The following is a 20,129-nucleotide window of genomic DNA, read 5'->3' on the forward strand; positions in this document are numbered from 1 at the left end:
TAATATATATTGTATCGTATTTTATACTATTTGTGTATATATAAATAAATATACACATTTCAGTTTACCGTTCTTTTATTACATAAAAACAAACATTATTTATGAGTCACCAAAACAGTGTTTAAGGACCATCAATTAAAAACTAATTAATTTTCCACTTATCAATTTAAAAAGTGTAAATCCTACTACTTTCGGAGCTGTTACTTCATTTTCAGGGATGTTAATTTAAGTTCAAATCAATAATCATTTTTAAATTAAACTGTTATGTTCATAATAGTCGGTCATCAAGAACAAAATGAATTTGTACGTCAATAAGACAGTAACGTCATGCTTGTAAGATGTTTGCGACTATTATCTAAATAGTAGAAACTAGTTCTGCTACTTTATTCATAAATTCTTTACTGTATTTATTCATAAGCATATCTTTAATCTGGTGATTGTAATATTTTCTAATTTCATCTAATGTTTTATAAATGTTTTCGTTTTCTCGAATCGCATTTAAAAATTAAGTTGTATTAATCATAATTCCACAATTAATTATATTTTGCAGCCTTTGTGCTGTTATTTTCACATGTCGTTAAGGTAGGGTTGTAGCTTACTATTTTAAAGGCCATTGAAAAACTACGTAAAAGCCAGAACATAAATGAAAGCCATTTAATGGTTTTCAAAAGTAGTTTACAGTATCAAATAATTAATAGTTCAACAGTGAAATACTAAGTGTTACTGTAAACTGTAATAGTATTATAATAAAATAAACTGTAAAACAGTGAAACACAATATTAAACGTATGTAGTCATTTTGGTAAAATAAAACTTGCGACGATGATTCAGAAAAAAACGGACTTTTTCTGCACGGACTGAAGAAGAGTAGTAAATGTGGTGAAGTGCTGTGGATAGTGGAGCGGAGCAGTTGCTCAGCCATACCTATAAGTCATATTCTCACCTCGGTAACAGAATGTCTGAACAGGAGCTATTATCATTGTTACATAGCAAATTATAATCTAATTTTTCGTCAACAGTGTCAAATCCTCTAAAATTTTGACTCGGTTCCAGGCACAGTTGGGAGATGCCACCCTATCAAAGATTTTTTTTCTTGTTTAGCCTCTGGGAATCATCATCAGGTATTACTTATGAGGATGATATGTATGAGTAAATGAAGTATTGTCTTGTACAGTCTCTGGTCAATCATTTCTGAGATATGTGGTTAATTGAAATCCAACCACCAAAGAACATCGGTATCCACGATCTAGTATTCAAATCCGTATAAAAGCCTTTAGTAGGACAGAACGCTGGAACTCTCGACTTCAAAATCAGCTGATTTGTGAAGATGTGTTCACCACTGGACCGACCCGGTGGGTTACCTTATCGAAGATTGATTGGACCAAAAAATTTTTAAGAGGCCATAACTTCATTATCATTTGAGGCCATATTCTCTTTATTTACATGGTAGTAGATGGTTTCAGTGGAATGTATGGAGTGGCGATGAGAGGGGGAGGCAGCCCCTGTGAAAGCCAAGACTCTGCTGTCAGCTGGCAAGGTGCTTGCAACTTTTTTTTTCAACCGGTGAGGCATTTTGCGGATTGATTTCTTGCATGAACATTGTACAATAAATGCTGCTTATTACTGTGAGCTTTGGATCGAGGTAAAGGTTGCTTATCGTTCCAAAAGACGTGACCAACCGATTCGAGACGTTATTCTCCTTTATAACAAAGCTTGGCCCCTTACTGCAGCTCTAACTTGTAGAAAATTAGATGGACTCCACTTGACTCCCTATAGCCCTGCGATTTTCATCTCTTTGGGTCGGGTTGCTTAAAGAAACTCTAAGAGGACAACGATTCCAAGACGATGCGGCGGTGGAGGTCTTTGTATGCAATCGGCTCCTGACACAATTCTCATAATTTTACAATGCCAGGATCAAGAACCTCCCGGTCTGCTATGAAAAGTGCATTTTCAAAGCAGGAGATTATGTTGAAAAATTTTGTATGCGTGGTTATTTGATTACACCGAATAAAACGTTTAAAAAAATAAAGCCTTGTTTATATTCAATATGACCCTGTTTTGAAAAATTTGAAAATAGTTTTACCTGATATAAACATTTTAAAGTATGCTTTTGTTACAAATTTATTTATTTTTTATAGGATGATTATATGGAAGCGCTAAATAAACTCAACTTAACTGTAACAAAGGCCTCTAAGGTGAATCAGAACATTAAATTTGAAGTTTTTATTCATAAAGTGGATGGATTAACTGAAGATAACAAGATGGAAACTCAGAGAGACATTCATCAGCGAGCTAATGACGATTTAACTGACTCTGGTATATTATATATATATATATTTTTTTTTATTTAAAAATTCCAATCTCAATAGTTATATTACCTTATCATTGTTCTTTTTACTCATAATATAATTTAATTTCTTTACTCTTTGCACTACTATAATAGAATGATACAGTGAGTACTATTCAGTCCCCATCACAGATAAAAAATGATGATTTCTATAGAAAATAGCGTTCTAGAAGAGTGGTTATATAGTAACTAGCCGTACAGCTCGATCGACTAAAACTTGTAATCTAGTTGTAAAATAAGATATTATTTAGCGTGGTTATTTGTTGTTTTATAAAAGATGATTCTTAGAAATTGTTTATTTTGACATTTATATCGACAAAGACAAAACTAGTTGTATCGACAACTTGTAAATTTATAGATATTTTCATACCTAAAAAAAATTGCCAGGTACGAAAAAGAAATCAGGGTTTTAATTTGTTATCTCTTGAATGAGGCGTACATTGTTGATTTAAGGCTAGAATCAAAGAGCAAAAAGGATAGTTTTAGTTGCGCGCATAGCTATAGATTTTGATTCCCGTTTGATAGCGCCTACAGCAAAGATGGCGCTGATCTGAATTCCTGAATAGAAATTCCCAGATGGCCTTCTGTATTTTGCAGTTTGCTAAATGTAAATCTGTGTTCAACGTGTGTTCCGCAGAAAGTTTGATCCTCTAAGTGACAGTAGCGTTCATTCATGGCATAATCGGTTACAAACAACCAGATCTGGTCTGTATAAAAGGAAGAGTATAGGATGACTGAGAGTATCTGAAAGAAATGTTGAATGTCTGGGAGTCTTTCTTATAAAGTCTTAAAATATATTTTAGGAGGGCTAGCAGACTAGCAGTGACAGTGTTGAATGTTTTATAGAAATACTTTCATATGTGTCAGTAACCGTTTATAGCTCTTACAGGCTTTGAAGCCTACAGATTATGCTGTGTGTGCTGTCTTTTGCAATCAAAATGTTGCAGCACGATGATAACGACTTTCCTGATTGTATTGTGTTTGGTAATGAACCAATATTTCATTATATTAAAAATTAATGTGCCTAATGCCTGTATCTGAATGTAAGAAAATCCCCATGAGCTTTTACAATGCAAAAGGGATATTCCAAAACTAAATGTTTTCTGTGACAGTAAGTTTATAGGCTGTACTTTTTCACCTGAAAATGGAAAGCAACGTATGCTAACAGGAGTTTCTAAGTTTCAGTTTTCTATGTTTAACTGTTGAATAATTATTTAAGCATTTTTTTTTGTTAAAAAAAAAAATTTATATTTCAGGTTTTGAACAGATCCATCTCAGTTTCCATTTAACTTCAATTTATGATCATAGTATATTCGAAGCTTTCAGCAAAGTAGTTCAAAAGTTAATACCACAGCTTCCAACATTAGAAAATTTACTGAATATTCTTATATCTGTAAGTAGACATTTTTATTTTTTTTAATGTTATTATTTTTAGTTTAATATTTACCATTGTTACAAAAATACAAATTGATCATATACTTAAGATTTATAACAATATTTTAACCAAATTATTTCAATTTTGTTGTTTCAAGTAACTGCAGTATATGTGAATGAAATTGGAAAAAATAACTGTAGAAATTTGTCCTGTATATTTTTTTATTTTGTATTCAAAATTTTTTTTTATTAATACGAATTGTTAGTGGTATTTTCTTCCTAAATTCATTAAAAACTTCCCGATAAGAATGAATCGTTGAAATATTTTCGTATGACGAAATATTAACTAACTAAAAAATCTGTGACTTCACAATGTTACATATGTTTTAAGGAAAAATCATTATTGGCAAGAGAGTTATTCATATGCTGCTAACGTTTAATGCAGTTCTATAAAATGTGTTTTAATGAAGAGATATTTTGAGTGTGCAGTGTATATCTATGCAGTCACGTGGTATGAAATTGTGTTTTTTTATTTATATGACAATAAATGATACTTTAAAAATATTTCATACTGTAATTGATATATTTAGTTGTATTTATCAAATTGATTTTCTTGTAACAAAATATATTTTTAAATTCTTAATGGAATGTGATATTATTGCAGAGTGATAAATATCCTATTAATGTATACAAGGCATATTCAAAAAAGGCCAAACTTTTGTTAATAGCATGCCAACCAGTACATATAGTGTGTTCTAAGTGACGCAGGCTAGTGGCAACAATGCTGCTTCACGCATTACACTACCGTGGAGTAACCTCTCATCAGATTTTATTTTAATAATGAAAATGAAAGATGTTTAAGTTGAAATTTATAATTTTTTTAAGATAAATATTACTTCAAACTGAAACTTTACAGAGATATTAAAAATGGTTCAAGAATTTGGGAAAAACTGAGCAGATGACTGTGGTTTAAATTATAAACAGTTCAGTGGTTTTAAACTGGATAGAATATTGTCTGACAAAGTTCCCAGATTGGTGACGTTTTTGTCAAATGTTCTAAATATTTTATTGACGAGTTATCAGTTGTTGCATGTAGATTGTGCAGCGATTGCTGTAGATTGATATCCATAGAGATTAAAGCCGTTCATTGTTTCTTCTAAATCTTTTTTATTCTCAGCTAGAATTACTATATCATCATCAAATCATAGCATCTGTATCTTTTTAACTTGTACTGTTACTCCAGATCTAGATTGTTCTATGTAAAGGTTAAAAAATAATGGGGATAGGGAACATCCTTGTTAGACTCCCTTTCTTATTACGGCTTCTTTCTTATGTTCAGTTATTACTGTTGCTGTTTGGTTCCTGTAAATTTTAGCAATTGTTCTATCTCTGTATTTGAACCCTAATTTTTTTTTAAATGCTGAACATTTTATTCCAGTCTACATTATCAAATGCCGTTTCTAGGTCTATAAATGCCAAATATGTTGGTTAGTTTTTTTTAATCTTCCTTCTACTATTAATCTGAACCCTAAAATTGTTTCCCTTGTCCCTATACTTTTCCTGAAACCAAACTGGTTTCTCCTAACACTTCTTGCAATTCTCCTCTCAATTCTTTTGTATAGAATTCTAGTTAAGATTTTTGATGCATGGCTACTCTTTATATGCTGTAAAAAATGGACTAGTGATAGAGTGTAAATTATTCAATCATGGTGATGTGTGTGTGTTAATCATTCTGATCAACATATTGTTCAAGAAATTCAATTGGAAGAGGGAAAAATTATCGGAAAAGTGAAAGAATTGTCAAAAAATAAATAAAAGGTGCTCTGGTGGCTAGAATTGCTGACCTTTTTCGTTCCTGAAGTGGATCAGCTTTTTCCAACAGGTCATCTACCGCCTAAGATTAAAATTAATGATAATTTTAATCTAATGCAGAAAACCTCACCAGTTGCAATTACATAAATATTATTTCTTTTAATGTATTGGGTATTTTAGGAAACTTAAATTGTAGAATTTATAGACTATTTAGCTAAGCACAATGTTTTATTATTGTTTGTAACTTTCATTTCTGATGAAACAGACATGTCAAAATTTAAAAATAAATTTCCAAATTATTAAGTATTTTGGCATCCGGCTGTGAAGATTTATTTGTAATAAATTTAAAGTCATAAAATATAATGTATTACCTTAATCTATTATATTTTTACTGATAATATGTAAATTTTAGTTTTGAGGTATCAATTGCCTCAAGAGTTATTTATGTAAAGTCGTGTTTTTGTGTTATTACTCTTACATTATTTTCATATATTGTTAGAATTTGTATTTCATTTTTATAATTAATTTAAAATCTGACATTTTATGTTTTGCTTAAATGAATATTTTATTTACAATACTATATATATTTATTGATAATTGTTTCATATTTATTAATAATAATTCAACTTCTTTACACTGTAAAGTGTGATTTGGTGATACTGCTATTATATTTTGTAATATGATGGTTTTTTTTTTTGTATAATTTTAAGACTTGTTCATCATTTACTTATGTTTGAAGCAGTTTTGAAGTGTATTATTATTTAATTTGATTGCTAGCTTATAATACTTTATACTAACTCAACTCCTCGAGATGAACATTGTCCATTGGAATTTGGCCAGCCCAGTCTTTTACTAATTTTTTTTTTCTGTATTTTATTCAATAAAGGCATTTTATATTACTTTTATTATTATGTATTCATACTTTTCACATTTATGAATTATGTTCTTCTTCCAGAACTCTGCTATTGAGAAAGCATTTTTATTTGATGTTGTCTCAAAAATATATATAGCTACTGATTCTTCGCCAGTTGATATGCAGAGCTATGAACTCTGTTGCGATATGATTGATGTTGTTATTGATGTTTCTGGTATTTACGGGTAAGTTATATTTATTATTATAGGATATATAATTTTTTTAAGGTAAATTTTATTTTTGCAAATGATTGTATAAAATATTAAATATATATGTTATTAATACTTTTTACTGTTATGTAAATCGCCTAATTAGTTATTAAAGGAGTCACCTTTGAAGAATACTCTCAAATTATTTTACTAATGTATTAATGCTAATTAATTATTTATCACATATATTGGGGATGGGGAAAAAGTTCATATTTTTCCAGTAGATGGCTCTAAAATATTTTAATTCTGGTAAAGAGTTAAAGACTTTTTATTACTAAGTCTACAGCTAAAAATGATTAAACATAGTAGTAATATTTTGCATTGATTATCACTGATGAACAAAAAAAAATGTTTAATGTTTCTCTAAGTGTGATACCATTTCTTGATTTGCACTTTTATGTAAGCGCTGTAATGTACGCTTTTTGCATACATTACAGATCTGTAAATACAATTTTTCAATCGCCCTTAGTTTTAAATAAATTACGGTTAAAAAAAATTTTTTTTAAGCTACAAAAGTTTCTATCTTCCACACTGGTTTATACCATAAGTTATTTACAATCAATGCAAGTATTATTACTCTTTTCGATCATTTTTTTTATCCATAGTAAAAAAATGTTCATTATCTCTTGGTTTATAATATTATTCGAATCTGTAACACTTGCGTGCTTTTGAAAGGTCGGCATATCATTAAGTGTTTTTTGAAAAGTTACGATTATATTAATTTATTTATTGTGTTTTGAAAATAAAGACAAAATTTGTTATATTTTGAAATTTTAATATTTGGAAATTATTGAATTAAAATATAAATTCTTAAAAATATAAATACAATATATAATATTTTATTGTCATTTCATTGATTATAATGTATTGATTTTAATTTGCTGTGTAATACAGTGAAGGGGCCTCGCGCATTTATTATTCATGATAAAAAATGGAAAGGAATTTTGTTGAAATTCATTCAATGTGCTAAATTGATAAATTCATTCAATATTAAATAGAAAACAGATTAAATACATTTATATTGGAAAATTTTCTCAAACAACTTCAAATAGTGAAATTTCTCTTCTTTTTTTTGTAATTTTTTCATTAGTCTAGATTTTTCATAAGTTTTTTCTCAGTTAGACTAAAAAATTACTGTGACAATTAGATAGTGTATTATAAAACTTCTTGGACACAACCTCAGGGAAATGTATTAATTTTATCACTTTTACACGCATTGTATAAACGATTATGTAACTCTACACAATTGTATACAATCGTAGATGGATTTCTTCTGAAATATAGTGATGTGGCAAAATCAATAACCAACTGAAACACATTTGTGCGTATATCTAAGAGCAGTGATTCACTGATACTAGTTGACAACTGTCCATTATTATATAACCATCTTCATATTATAGGCTATTCATTTTTTTTCATAGCAGAAAGCACTGCTGATTGGCCCTTTTGTGTCGAAGTCATTCATACATGTGCCTGGTTTTTTAATTTCTGTTATTCGCAAACGACAAATTTCTGTAAAAATAGATTTTTATGGAATTTTTTGTTATCGTAATCCATTGTCATCAACTACAAGCATGTGTGCAAAAGTTTAGCCTTTTATCTCATCTGGAAGTGGTTAAATATTGCTGCCAAAATTTTGACCATTCCGTCATGTGACTTGGACAGCTAAAAAAATTAGTGATATTTATTGACATATGCAATATTTTGTTATGTGGCACAAAATTGATCAAAGCGTTTTCAGTCTAGAAATTTTGATGCCAATGATGCACTCTAGTCAACTAATGGGGGAAAAAGTGTATGAAAAATTGAGCAAGACTGACAAATTAGCAATTATTATATTAGTATCAAATTAAACTTCTAAACAGTTTTAAACCATTTTAAGATGGCTAGATTAAAAAAAATTATTTTTACTCAGAGAATTAATAATGGAAAAATTTAATGGAACAAATTCCCATCTGCAAGTCGTTCCTAAAGTAGAATGAAATTGAACGATGTGATTAATAAACATAGATGATAGATAGTTGTTGGACTGGTTTTATTTAATCTTTTAAACTGATATCCCCAATTATTATAATACTTTTCTCCTTTAACAGGATTACCTGTAAGGAAGACCTCAAGATGTGTACATAATTTTCTATTCGACGATATGGTTTTCAGGATACACTCATAGACATGCAAAAGTTTTATTTTGCATATTTCTCATTTTACTTTACCTTTAAATTGTTGAAATTTACATCTACTTCAGTTTACTTTACAGGTATAAATTGTCAAAATTAATTAAAGCCAACTCTAAAGTTATAAAAAAAATGTTATCACCTTAATTTTTTCTTTTAGTGAAAGATTAGTTGATCAGAAATCATATTGCAAATTATTGAACAGGACAACATGGGAAGTCTGAACAGTAGAATCAGATTTTCTATATATATATATATATATATATATAAAATTGCTACTCTCATTCTTTTGTTATTGTCTTAAGATAATTATTTTACTTTTTACTTTGTTTTAGGTTGCAGGAAGAACCAGATGTGCCTGCATTTGACAATCAGAGTTCCAGTCTGATTAAATTAAATAACGGTACTGTTCTTTACCTTCGTGAAGTCAATAGATTTCTTGCCCTTGTTTGCATACTCAGAGAGGATAATTTTGATAGACAAGGTACAAATTTTTTTTAACCTTTGCTTAATTAAGTACCGATGTATGTCAATTAAGCTTCCTTCATTTAACCTACAACTTCCATTTATGCCAAATTTGTAAGTTGGTAATTCACATTCTGGCAGAAATATTACTATGCTACAAGTGACACAAAATAAATTGTAATTATTTTTAAAAATGCAGCAAAAAAATTTATTGGCAGAAACCAATATTACAGTTAAAAAAATATAGTTTATATAAAAATATCAGATTATCAAAATACCTAATATCAGTTGTTGAAAATTGCGTAAGGTAGATGTGTCTTCCTCTATGTATGCCAAGCTGCTGTTGAGATTCCCCATGGCTTGGTGCAACATCTCAGGCGGGATGTCACAAATTTTGTCTTGAACTGCTTGTTTCAGTTCACCAATTGTCTTTGGCCGACTCTTGTAGACCACACTCTTAAGGTATCTTCACAAGAAAAAAATCACAAACTAACAAATCTGATGATCTTGGGGGTCAAGGAATGTCGCTGAATCTTGAGGTGACACCGGTTACCGAATAATTCTCGCACAGCTGCCATTAATTGCCTTGCAGTGCATGATGTAACACCATCCTGTTGAAGCCAAGCTTCATGCTGGTGCGAGAAATTGTTCAATGCAGTAACAAAGGTTTGCTGCATGTGAACACGCCAATCCGAAGTGACATTCATCATGATCCGCTTCTCATTTTCGAAAAGTATGGTCCGATAACCACATAAAACCATTAGCTTGCTGCTGTGTAAAGGGTGTTCATGAACTTCATTGGGGTTGCTGTCTCTCCCAGTAACGATAATTCTGTTTGTTCGTGTAACATATGAGATTGAAATTTGCCTCATCTGACATCCACAGCTTGTCCAGAAATTCGTTGTTCTCTTTACAGTTTTTTGATAGAAATCGAAGCGGAACTGGTTGTCATTCTCTTTCAGTTCTTGCACAAACTGTAACTTGTAAGGATGAAATTTTAAGTTGAAATGAAGAATTCAGTGAACACTTTCTTGAGACAACCCGACACCACAGCTGCTTCTTTACGAATTGAACACCATGGGCTCTGTACGACTGAAACACATGCAGCCTTAATGTTGTGTGGCGTACGTGCACTTCTTTTTTATCCTGTCTGTTTCTTTTTCAGTGCGAATACAGTCTCTTTAAAGTTTTTAATCCCAAGTTTTATCACGTGTTTTGATGGAACATGCCCTAATTGTAATCTCATTGGAATTGCCTCTGTGCACCTTCCAAATAATGATTTATTTGGTTTTACAAATAAAACCATAAAAACATTTTTATGGCAAAAGCACACTGTTGACAGTCTCACTGCTCCATGATGTCTGAGCGACATGGTTATCTCTGCATAAATGCTGCCAACTTTACATGGCTGCCACTACGCATTTCAAAGATTCCCTTTTTTGTGTCACCTTTCATAAGGAGAGCTACATACATTTTTCTTTGTATCAATATAGTTAGCTTTTTTGTACTTGCCAGATAAGGCCATCAGCAGAATTACCTCTCTTATCAATCAGCTGTATATTTTGAGGTTATTTTTCTTAATGATTGTGAGATTTGAGAGAAATTGTGTAAATCAAACCGTTTTATTTTCCTGGCTAATGTAACTAAAATAGCTCTGTTAAGGGGAATATGTGTGGTGATCATGACAAAAATGGAGTATTTGGTTTTTTGAAAATCTGTATGTTTAAAGCTCCATTTCCTGTTAAACCCCATCAAGGCTACGAATGGGGGGGGGAGGCACAAGGTGCGTGTCTTTCCCTATGGGGTTGGGGTTGGGATGTTTAAAGCTCCGACTACTTCATCTAGACCAAAAAAACATATGTATATGTGTTGCACTCCTTTTGGCCCTATATGTCAGGATTGACTGAACTTATCTTTAAATTTGGCTTAAATATTTCTATATGTATGTATGTATGCATGCTGCACATGCACACACACACATTTTTTCCTCACATCATCAGTTGCTCTAAATAATTTTTCAAATTGTTCGTTCCAAGTTACACATTAAAATTAAAATTAAAACCCCTATACTGTACATGAGATCTAAAATTGTTAAAAGATCCTTTTCCAATTAAATCAAAAACAGAAATAAAACTAAATTTTTCTTAAATTTGAAAAATTTAAATTGTAAATTAAAATTATAAAATTGAGGAAACATCTGAGTTCACCCATCAGGAAATGCCCAAAACTTTTACATCAGCCAGTGAAGTATGGTGTTTTGGGATTATAAAGGCCTAATTTAATGTGATAATCGACAACAAGTACTATTGTGACATGCAGAAAAATAGTGTTGCCTGCAATAAGGATGAAAAACCTGATTTTCTCAGTACAATTGGTACAGTCAAACCTTTTGATAATAGACAGCAAGCACTACAGGGCATTTCATAATGTTCTTAGGAGTTACATAAATTCAGTACAAAAAAAGTATTTCACTTACCTAAATGAAAGTTATACGAGGTGATGCAGGGACTCGAACAGTTTTGGTTAAAATCTATAAATGTTCAATATGTGCTCCTCTGGTAACACGGCACGCATCAACACGAAAGTCTAGCTCTTGCCAAACTCGTTCTAACATGTCATTTTCTATAGAGTTGATCGCATCGATTACGCGATTCTTTAGCTCAACGATATCGTGCGGCATCGGTGGGATAAACAATGTATCTTTCACGTAACCCCAGAGAAAGAAATCACATGGCGTGAGGTCTAGTGATCTTGGTGGCCGCAGCATAATGTGTTGGTTTTTTTACATCCTATCCAGCATCGAGGTAATGTGTTGAGGTACTGTCGAACCTCATGAAAACAGTCAGGACAACCGTCTTGCTGGAAAATGAAGTCGTTGAGTAGCTGAGGCATAAGCCATAATTGTAACATATCCAGGTATATCATGCCGGTTACTGTCGTTTCCATAAAAAAGAACAGCCCATACACTGCCTCATGAGAGATCGCACAAAAAACGTTTACTTTCGGAGAATCCCGAATGAGTTCCACATAAGTGTGTGGGTTTTCAGTTCCCCAAACTCGCACGTTATGACGGTTTACTTTGCTGCTGATATGGAAAGTAGCTTCGTCGCTGAAAATTATGTTGTTTAGAAACCTTCATCTGACAACATCTTTTCCTGTAACTATAAACAAAAATCGAGCCTACATGTTTCATTTCCATCAGAAAGACGCTGGATTAATTGAAGATGGGGTACAGTTTGCATAATAAATGTTTACAGAGAGCCTCCACACTGTTGTTTTCGGAATTTCTAATTCTCTGCCTGCAGCCGCAGTCGATTTTGACGGGCTGCGAATGAAACTTGCACACACACGTTTGACATTGACTTCTGAGGTTGATGGACGACCGGTTGATTTTTGCTTGCACAAGCGACCGGTTTCACTGAATTGTTTATACCGTGCACGAATTGAATTGTCGCTTGGTGGCTCCTTATGAAATTTCAACCGAAACGCACATTGCACAGAAATTACTGACTGACAAGTGAAATTCTAACACACAAAACAACTTCTCGCTTCCCGTGGCAGCCATTTTCTCAACTGTCGACGCCTAGCGAGCAAATGGTTTACTAACTGCCTAGTATATGTCAAAAAAAACTATTTGAAGTACTCTTTTGTACAGTACTTGTTTTATTTTTATGAGTGAAATAGTTTTTGTTAATGAAACTCCGAAGAACATTATGAAACGCCCTGTATTATGACATGCAAAGAAATAAAGTATAACCTGCAGTAAGGAAGAAAAACATCCGATTTTCTCAGTACAATTGGTACAGTCAAACCTCTTAATTCAAATAACTCCCTAAATCGAATATTTACTTTGTCTCCTTGAATAGTTCTCTTTAAATCGAATTAAATCACCTCCTTTATTCGAAAATTTTGAGGACCTGATACAAATATTTATTCCTTTGATGAAAACGTTTTTTTAAATGTTTTTAATAAAGAATTTACATACTGTACATGATTTCCAAAGAAGTGTAGATAGCAGTAAATTCAGTTTAATAGTGTATAGCGAGATCGTTAGTGTGGACTGTGAATTTTATCCGGTACTGTATTCCTAATGTTAATCAACTCCCAACTTGTTCATTTCCTACGCCGAAGTGGTTGATAACAATACTACATGCCAAGTGCCATTGTATGATGAGTAATATCCAGTCTTATTCCTTACAGCAGAGGCTACACATAACATGAGTCAAATTCTACTATAGTATGTGTTTTGATTTTACATCAGTAAACATTAAAATCGTCATTACTAATTCTTTTTAGAATTTACATTTACACACTGCACTAGTTTTTCTCACGGAATTCATGTTTTATTTCATTTTAACGATTCGATTACATTCATTTTTGTGTCTTCTCACTCCTTTTTATTTAGATTTTGATACATAGGTCTACTGTACATTCTTAATAACTGCATTTTATATTGAACGTTCAGTGGAAACATATCTATCGGTGATAAAATAAGATTATAAAAGAGATAAAAAAGGGTAACAAAAAAAAGAAAGACATTGCTCACGAATTTGGAATTCTGTCAAGCACAAAAAAGAAGATAACTCAAAAAATAATAACTCAAGAAATAATTAAATGTATTGTGTGTTTTATTTTGTTTGTTTGATTTTTTTTAATTTTGACATAATTTATACACATTTTGTCTCCTATAACGTAATTTAGTACTGTAGTACATTTTTATAGATAAATATAAATTTTTATTAAATTTTTTTTTTCTTAGTCATTTGACTAGTTTGATCACAGCTCTCCAAGTATCCCTATCTAGTGCTAGTTGTTTCATTTCGGCATACGCCCTACATCCTACATCCCTAACAATTTGTTTTACATATTCCAAACGTTGACTGTCTGCACAATTTTTCCCGTCTACCTGTCCAATATCAAAGCAACTATTCCAGGATGCCTTAACATGTGTCCTATAAGCCTGTCTCTTCTTTTAACTATATTTTTCCAAATGCTTCTTTCTTCATCGATTTGCCACAACACAACACCTCTTCATTTGTCACTTTATCCACCCATATGATTTTTAACATTCTCCTGTAGCACCGCATTTCAAAAGCTTCTAATCTTTTCATCTCAGGTACTCTGATCGTCCAAGTTTCACTTCCATATGGAGCTACGCTCCAAACATATACTTTCAAAAATCTTTTCCTGACGTTTAAATTAATTTTTGATGTAAACAGATTATATTTCTGACTGAAAGCTCGTTTCGCCTTTGCTATGCTATTCGGCATTTTATATCGTTCCTGCTTTGTCCATATTTATTAATCTACTTCCCAAATATAAAATTCTTTTCTCCTCCTGTTTTTAAATTCAGTGGTCCATCTTTTTCATGCGGTAGTTCTTGCGTAGGACTTCATCCATGCCGTTCTGTGTTTCTTCTAAATCATTTTTACTCTCAATTAGAATCACTATATGATCAGCAAATGGTAGCATGTTTATCTTTTCACCTTGTATTGTTACTCCGAATCTAAATTGTTCTTTAGCATCATTAACTGCTAGTTCCATGTAAAGATTAAAAAGTAACGAGGATAGGGAACATCCTTGTCGGACTCCCTTTCTTATTACGGCTTCTTTCTTATGTTCTTCAATTATTACTGTTGCTGTTTGGTTCCTGTAAATTTTCTTCCATCTGTATTTGAACCCTAATTTTTTTTAAATCCTGAACAATTTATTCCAGTCTACATTATCGAATGCCTTTTCTAGGTCTATAAATGCCAAGTATGTCAGTTTGTTTTTCTTTAATCTTCCTTCTACTATTAATCAGAGCCCTAAAATTGCTTCCCTTGTCACTATACTTTTCCTGAAACTAAATTGGTCTTCTCCTAACACTTCTTCCACTCTCCTCTCAATTCTTCTGTATAGAATTCTAGTTAAGATTTTTGATGCATGACTAGTTAAACTAATTGTTCTGTATTCTTCACATTTATCTGCTCCTGCTTTCTTTGGTATCATGACTATTACATTCTTTTTGAAGTCTGACGGAACTTCCACTTTTTCATAAATATTACACACCAGTATGTGTAATCTATCAGTCGCTTCTTCACCTGCACTGCGTAGTAATTCTACAGGTATTCCACCTATTCCTGGAGCCATTCAAATCTTTAATGATCTCTTAAATTCAGATCTCTGTATTGTTTCACCCCTTTCATTCTGTTCGACTTCGTGTTCTTCTTCTATAACACCGTTTTCTAATTCATTTCCTCCATATAACTCTTCAATATATTCCACCCACCTATCGACTTTGCCTTTCATATTATAAATCGGTGTACCATCTTTGTTTAACACTTTATTAGATTTTAATTTATGCACCCCAAAATTTTCCTTAACTTTCCTGTATGCTCTGTCTATTTTCCCAGTGTTCATCATTTGTTTTTCCACTTGTGAACACTTTTCTTTAATCCACTTTTCTTTCTCTAGTTTGCACTTCCTGTTTATAGTATTTCTTAATTGTCGATAGTTCCTTTTACTTTCTTCATCACTAGCATTCTTATATTTTCTACATTCATCTGTCAGCTGCAATATATTGTCAGAAATCCACGGTTTTTGTACCAGTTCTCTTTGTTTTGCCTAAGTTCCCTTCTGCTGATTTAAGAATTTCCTTTTTAACATTCTCCCATTCTTCTTCTACATTTTCTACCTTATCTTTTTTACTCAGACCTCTTGCGATGTCCTCCTCAAAAGAATTCTTACACCACCTCTTCCTCAAGCTTCTCTAAATTTCACCGATTCATATGACATCTTTTGTTCATGTTTTTAAACCACAATCTACATTTCATTATCACTAAATTATGGTCACTATCAATTTCTATCCAGGGTAAGTTTTGCACTTGACGTGTTGATTTCTAAATCTACTTAACCATGGTATAATCTGTCTGATACCTTGCAGTATCACCTGGCTTTTTCCATGTGTATATTCTTATATTATGATTTTTAAACTGTGTGTTGGCAAGTACTAAATTATACTTGCCAACACAAAGTACTAAATTATACTTTGTGCAAAACTCTATAAGTCGGTCCCCTCTTTCATTCCTTTTGCCCCGCCTGTATTCACCCACTATATTTCTTTCCTTCCTTGCCTTTTCCTTGCTTGATTTATTAAATTATGGATTTTTGTGTGCAATTTTCGAGTTTCATTATTTTACTCTGTAAATAGGATTCAGTAAATCGAAAAAAATTATTTGTCCCTTCAGATTTGAATTAGAGAGATTTGACTACTACGTTTAGAATTAATTTTTGAAATTGTTTTATAGTTTAAAAAAATGTTGATTTGTATTATTATTTGGATGAAGCTAGTTTTTTTCTATTGTTGAATTTATTATTATTATTATTATTATTATTATTTGTAATAACGATTACTGTTTTATGATTTACAAAAGTGTTTCTGATTGGATGTTTTTGTTTTCGTTTTTTTGTTTACAGGTGTTATCGATTATAATTTTCTATGCTTCAGAGAAGCGATACAACAAGTATTTGAGCTTAGAAACAAGAGTCACATTATGGGAAATCATACGACGGAGCCTAATAATAAATCAGAATAAACTTAAAAATTAATTAGGAATCTCTTGAATTGAATGACTGAGCAATCAATCGTCTGACCAATCTGATAACAGTTTTTTGTGATCGTTATTATACAGTCTTGTTTTTCTTGTTTCTGTGCGAAATGATGTATGCGTGTGATTGTAAGTTTCTTTCTGATGGTCGTGTATGTTTGTATATATATATATATATATATATATTTCATTTGTTGCATATATATTTGTATACAGTACTTTATGTGTGATAATTCTATATCTTTATATATCGTTATATATCTTTTAATTAATAATTATTTATATATACATGTATATTTTTTTTTTAATATTTAATTAATTGTTAGTTTGTGGTATTACAATATTTAGTGATAATCGATATGGTACTATTGCATTGTTTACGTAAATATTTTTATTGCGTTAAAGGGGAAAATCACTTAAAAGTTTGGTGTTGCTGTTAAATTTATTAAATTGGTTATTGTTTACTTGTATGACCGTCTTTAATTATTGATTTGAGTGCCATGGAATAAATAGTTTTTTTTTGTTTTTGTTTTTATTGTTACTGTCTTTCAATGTACAGATTATGTCTGTAATTAACGTATACAATTCTGTACATGTAAATATCATTTATCAATCTATAATCAGTAATATGTTTTAACATCATTATTTAAAAAAAAAAAAAAAAAAAACGCTATTCGGTTTAAATTTATTTTTGGATGACAAATGTTTTATGTATTAATTACATTCTGTGTCATTAAGTGTTACATATATTAAAAAGAATTATAATTAATTACCTCTTTGTACTTTCTAATTATCATTATAAAAAGGCTATTTAATAAAAGATCTGAATTGTTGTAAAACTAATATTATTTAGTCTGCATTTATCAAAGCATCTATTATTTATCGTAAACAAATGTTCAGTAAATTCTATGAATTGATATTTATTCTGTCATGATTTTATGCGAATTAAAAAGAAATGCATCATAGTTATCTGTAAATTAAATAAAAATATTATGCTGTTTAGGGCAGGCTATAAATATTTGTTTGTATCTGATGAATTACTATGAATTAATCTTAATTAACGTATGTTATACATAATGAAATAAGTATTCTGTATTAATTTTTACGTTTAAAAAATGTAGTTGGTATTACAGATATGTGATTAAGAGAGTTTTGCTTAGAGTTCATGTGGTTTATATTATCAATTAAAACTATTGAAATGAAATATATTCAATTGTTGTCGATTAAAAATTTCATATTTTTGGTAATTATAAAATTAATTATGTAATTTTTTATTTAGTGATGTATGTTGTGTTTAATCGTAGAGTTTGTGTTTATTGTTAAGTACATGGATAAAAAAAAATTTAATGCAGTAATATATAAATTGTTAACCGTATTAAATATTATCCTACCATCCAACCATCCTTAAATGTTACCGTAAGGTATTTTGTTTCATTTTTTTTTATTACAGGCTGTAGTAATTTAATTATTACATTTATAGTAAGTTTTGAATTTTACAAATATATATATATTTTTTTTTATACTATACAATATTCATTTTTAAAGAAAATATATACATACGGTAATGGATGTAAGAATATTTTTGAATGATATATTTTATAATCGCTAATATAAATGTGAATATTATAACACTTTGATTCTAAACAAGTTACCAATTATTTAATAGAAAAAATTTATGTAAAAACAGGAATAATTTTCTTATATTATATGCCTGATTATTTAGTAAAGAATATATTACATTTAAAGAATCGATTTATGATTATGCATTTGAATTTTAATTATATATACATTTTTTATCATAATTATTGCCTTGATAATTTTTGTGTAAACTATCTGCAGATCAAAGAATTTAAGTAAGCTTTTTCTTTTATTGTAGATTATTAATATTTCTCTTATCTTAAACTTAATGTATTAAATCTTTTTATTATACGTATTTTTTAATTCCTTTCAACGATTTAAATGATATAACATTAACCGCGTATAATACATTTTAATTGAAAATGCACATAATCAATATTATATATAATTTATATTAATAGTTTTACTGTGTATAGCTTTCAATTTTAATGATGAAAATTATAGTAAAGTATTTATTTTGATAATGTTACTTGTTTAAAATGAAAATAAATTACATATATAATTTGTTGATTTAAATTTGTTAATATTACTATTACCAAAGTTTCAAAAATTTGTTTAGTATACAAAAATAAAGTATTGAATAAATTAACTGTTTTTAATTATTTATTATATAACTCCTTATACTGCTAATATTAGTTGTTAAATACTTGTTGTGATTAAACTGGTCGTTAGAGTGTGATACTTGATTTTGGGATGAATTTAGTAACGCAATTGCACATTCATTACCTATGAAGTTTCGAAAAATTAACAATCACGATATATTTATTTATTTATTTATTTATATATATATCATCACCACCTTGCACAGCAGGAATGATGCAGGCCGGTAGAAACTTTTCAGTTTTTGTTCGCCTGACCCTAATTTTTCTGTTTGAATACAACTGGAATCTGCTTTCATCAGAAAAGACAACCCTTCGCCGAGCTTCTTTCAACCGGTTCTTCGTTTGCTTGCAAAACTGACGACGTTGGACTTATGGACAGCGCTTAAAAGAGGCTTTCCTAACGCGAAATGCGATTCCATTCCAGATTCTTTTAAACATCTAGAAAGAGTGGCAGTACTAACCTGAATTCCGTGATTTTGTGCTACTTCTGTCGCTATATCATTCAAACTAGCAGACCGATTAAGTTTTGATACCTTTATAATCGCTCTGTCTTGCCTCATTGACGTTTTTCGTGGTCGACGAGATCGTGAAAGATCAACGACAGTTTCTTGATCACGATATTTTTTAACGACTTGTTGTACACCTGTTTTTGATAATTTTAATCGTTCAGCAATGTCTCTGTTTGTTTTATTTGCTTTCCAGAGACCGATACTTGCCATTTTACTTCTACACTAACGCTTTTCTTACTTGTTGTTAATTAAAAACTTTTCACCGACCTAACCTCAAAGAAACAAGTGCTAATTCATCACTGTTTTGGTGGGAAACAGTTGATATTAGTGCCAACTTGACATTTTTAATTACTCTTGGTACGCCTGGCACGCTAAGTCTGTGATTAGTGATTTGTATCACACTTTATAGTGATTTGTACATTTTTGAACATACTCTCTTAAAAACAAAAATTTCATGAAAATTTTAAAATCATTTAACCCCTTTTAACTCTACAAATA

The 20,129-nt window shown here is 30.6% G+C and overlaps 2 protein-coding genes across 2 annotated transcripts in view; one reads left to right on the forward strand and one right to left on the reverse strand.

The window, feature by feature from the left end:
- The window catches only part of RagC-D (Ras-related GTP binding C/D), a 53,810-nt gene extending 36,609 nt beyond the window's left edge, over positions 1-17,201 (forward strand). Inside the window, exons 4-8 of the mRNA XM_075353939.1 lie at positions 2,138-2,315; positions 3,603-3,739; positions 6,488-6,630; positions 9,164-9,312; positions 16,752-17,201. Of these exons, the coding sequence (XP_075210054.1) occupies positions 2,138-2,315; positions 3,603-3,739; positions 6,488-6,630; positions 9,164-9,312; positions 16,752-16,870 (726 nt within the window). The 3' untranslated portion in view covers positions 16,871-17,201. The remainder of the gene's footprint in view (positions 1-2,137; positions 2,316-3,602; positions 3,740-6,487; positions 6,631-9,163; positions 9,313-16,751) is intronic.
- A 2,247-nt stretch (positions 17,202-19,448) lies between these two features.
- Positions 19,449-19,841, reverse strand: LOC142318008 (uncharacterized). The gene has a single exon (XM_075354539.1). The coding sequence runs from the start codon at positions 19,839-19,841 to the stop codon at positions 19,449-19,451; it is 393 nt and encodes a 130-aa protein (XP_075210654.1).
- Positions 19,842-20,129: the final 288 nt, after the last annotated feature.

Source organism: Lycorma delicatula, chromosome 1, assembly GCF_047948215.1.
Source record: "Lycorma delicatula isolate Av1 chromosome 1, ASM4794821v1, whole genome shotgun sequence".
Taxonomy (NCBI): Eukaryota; Metazoa; Arthropoda; class Insecta; order Hemiptera; family Fulgoridae; genus Lycorma; species Lycorma delicatula.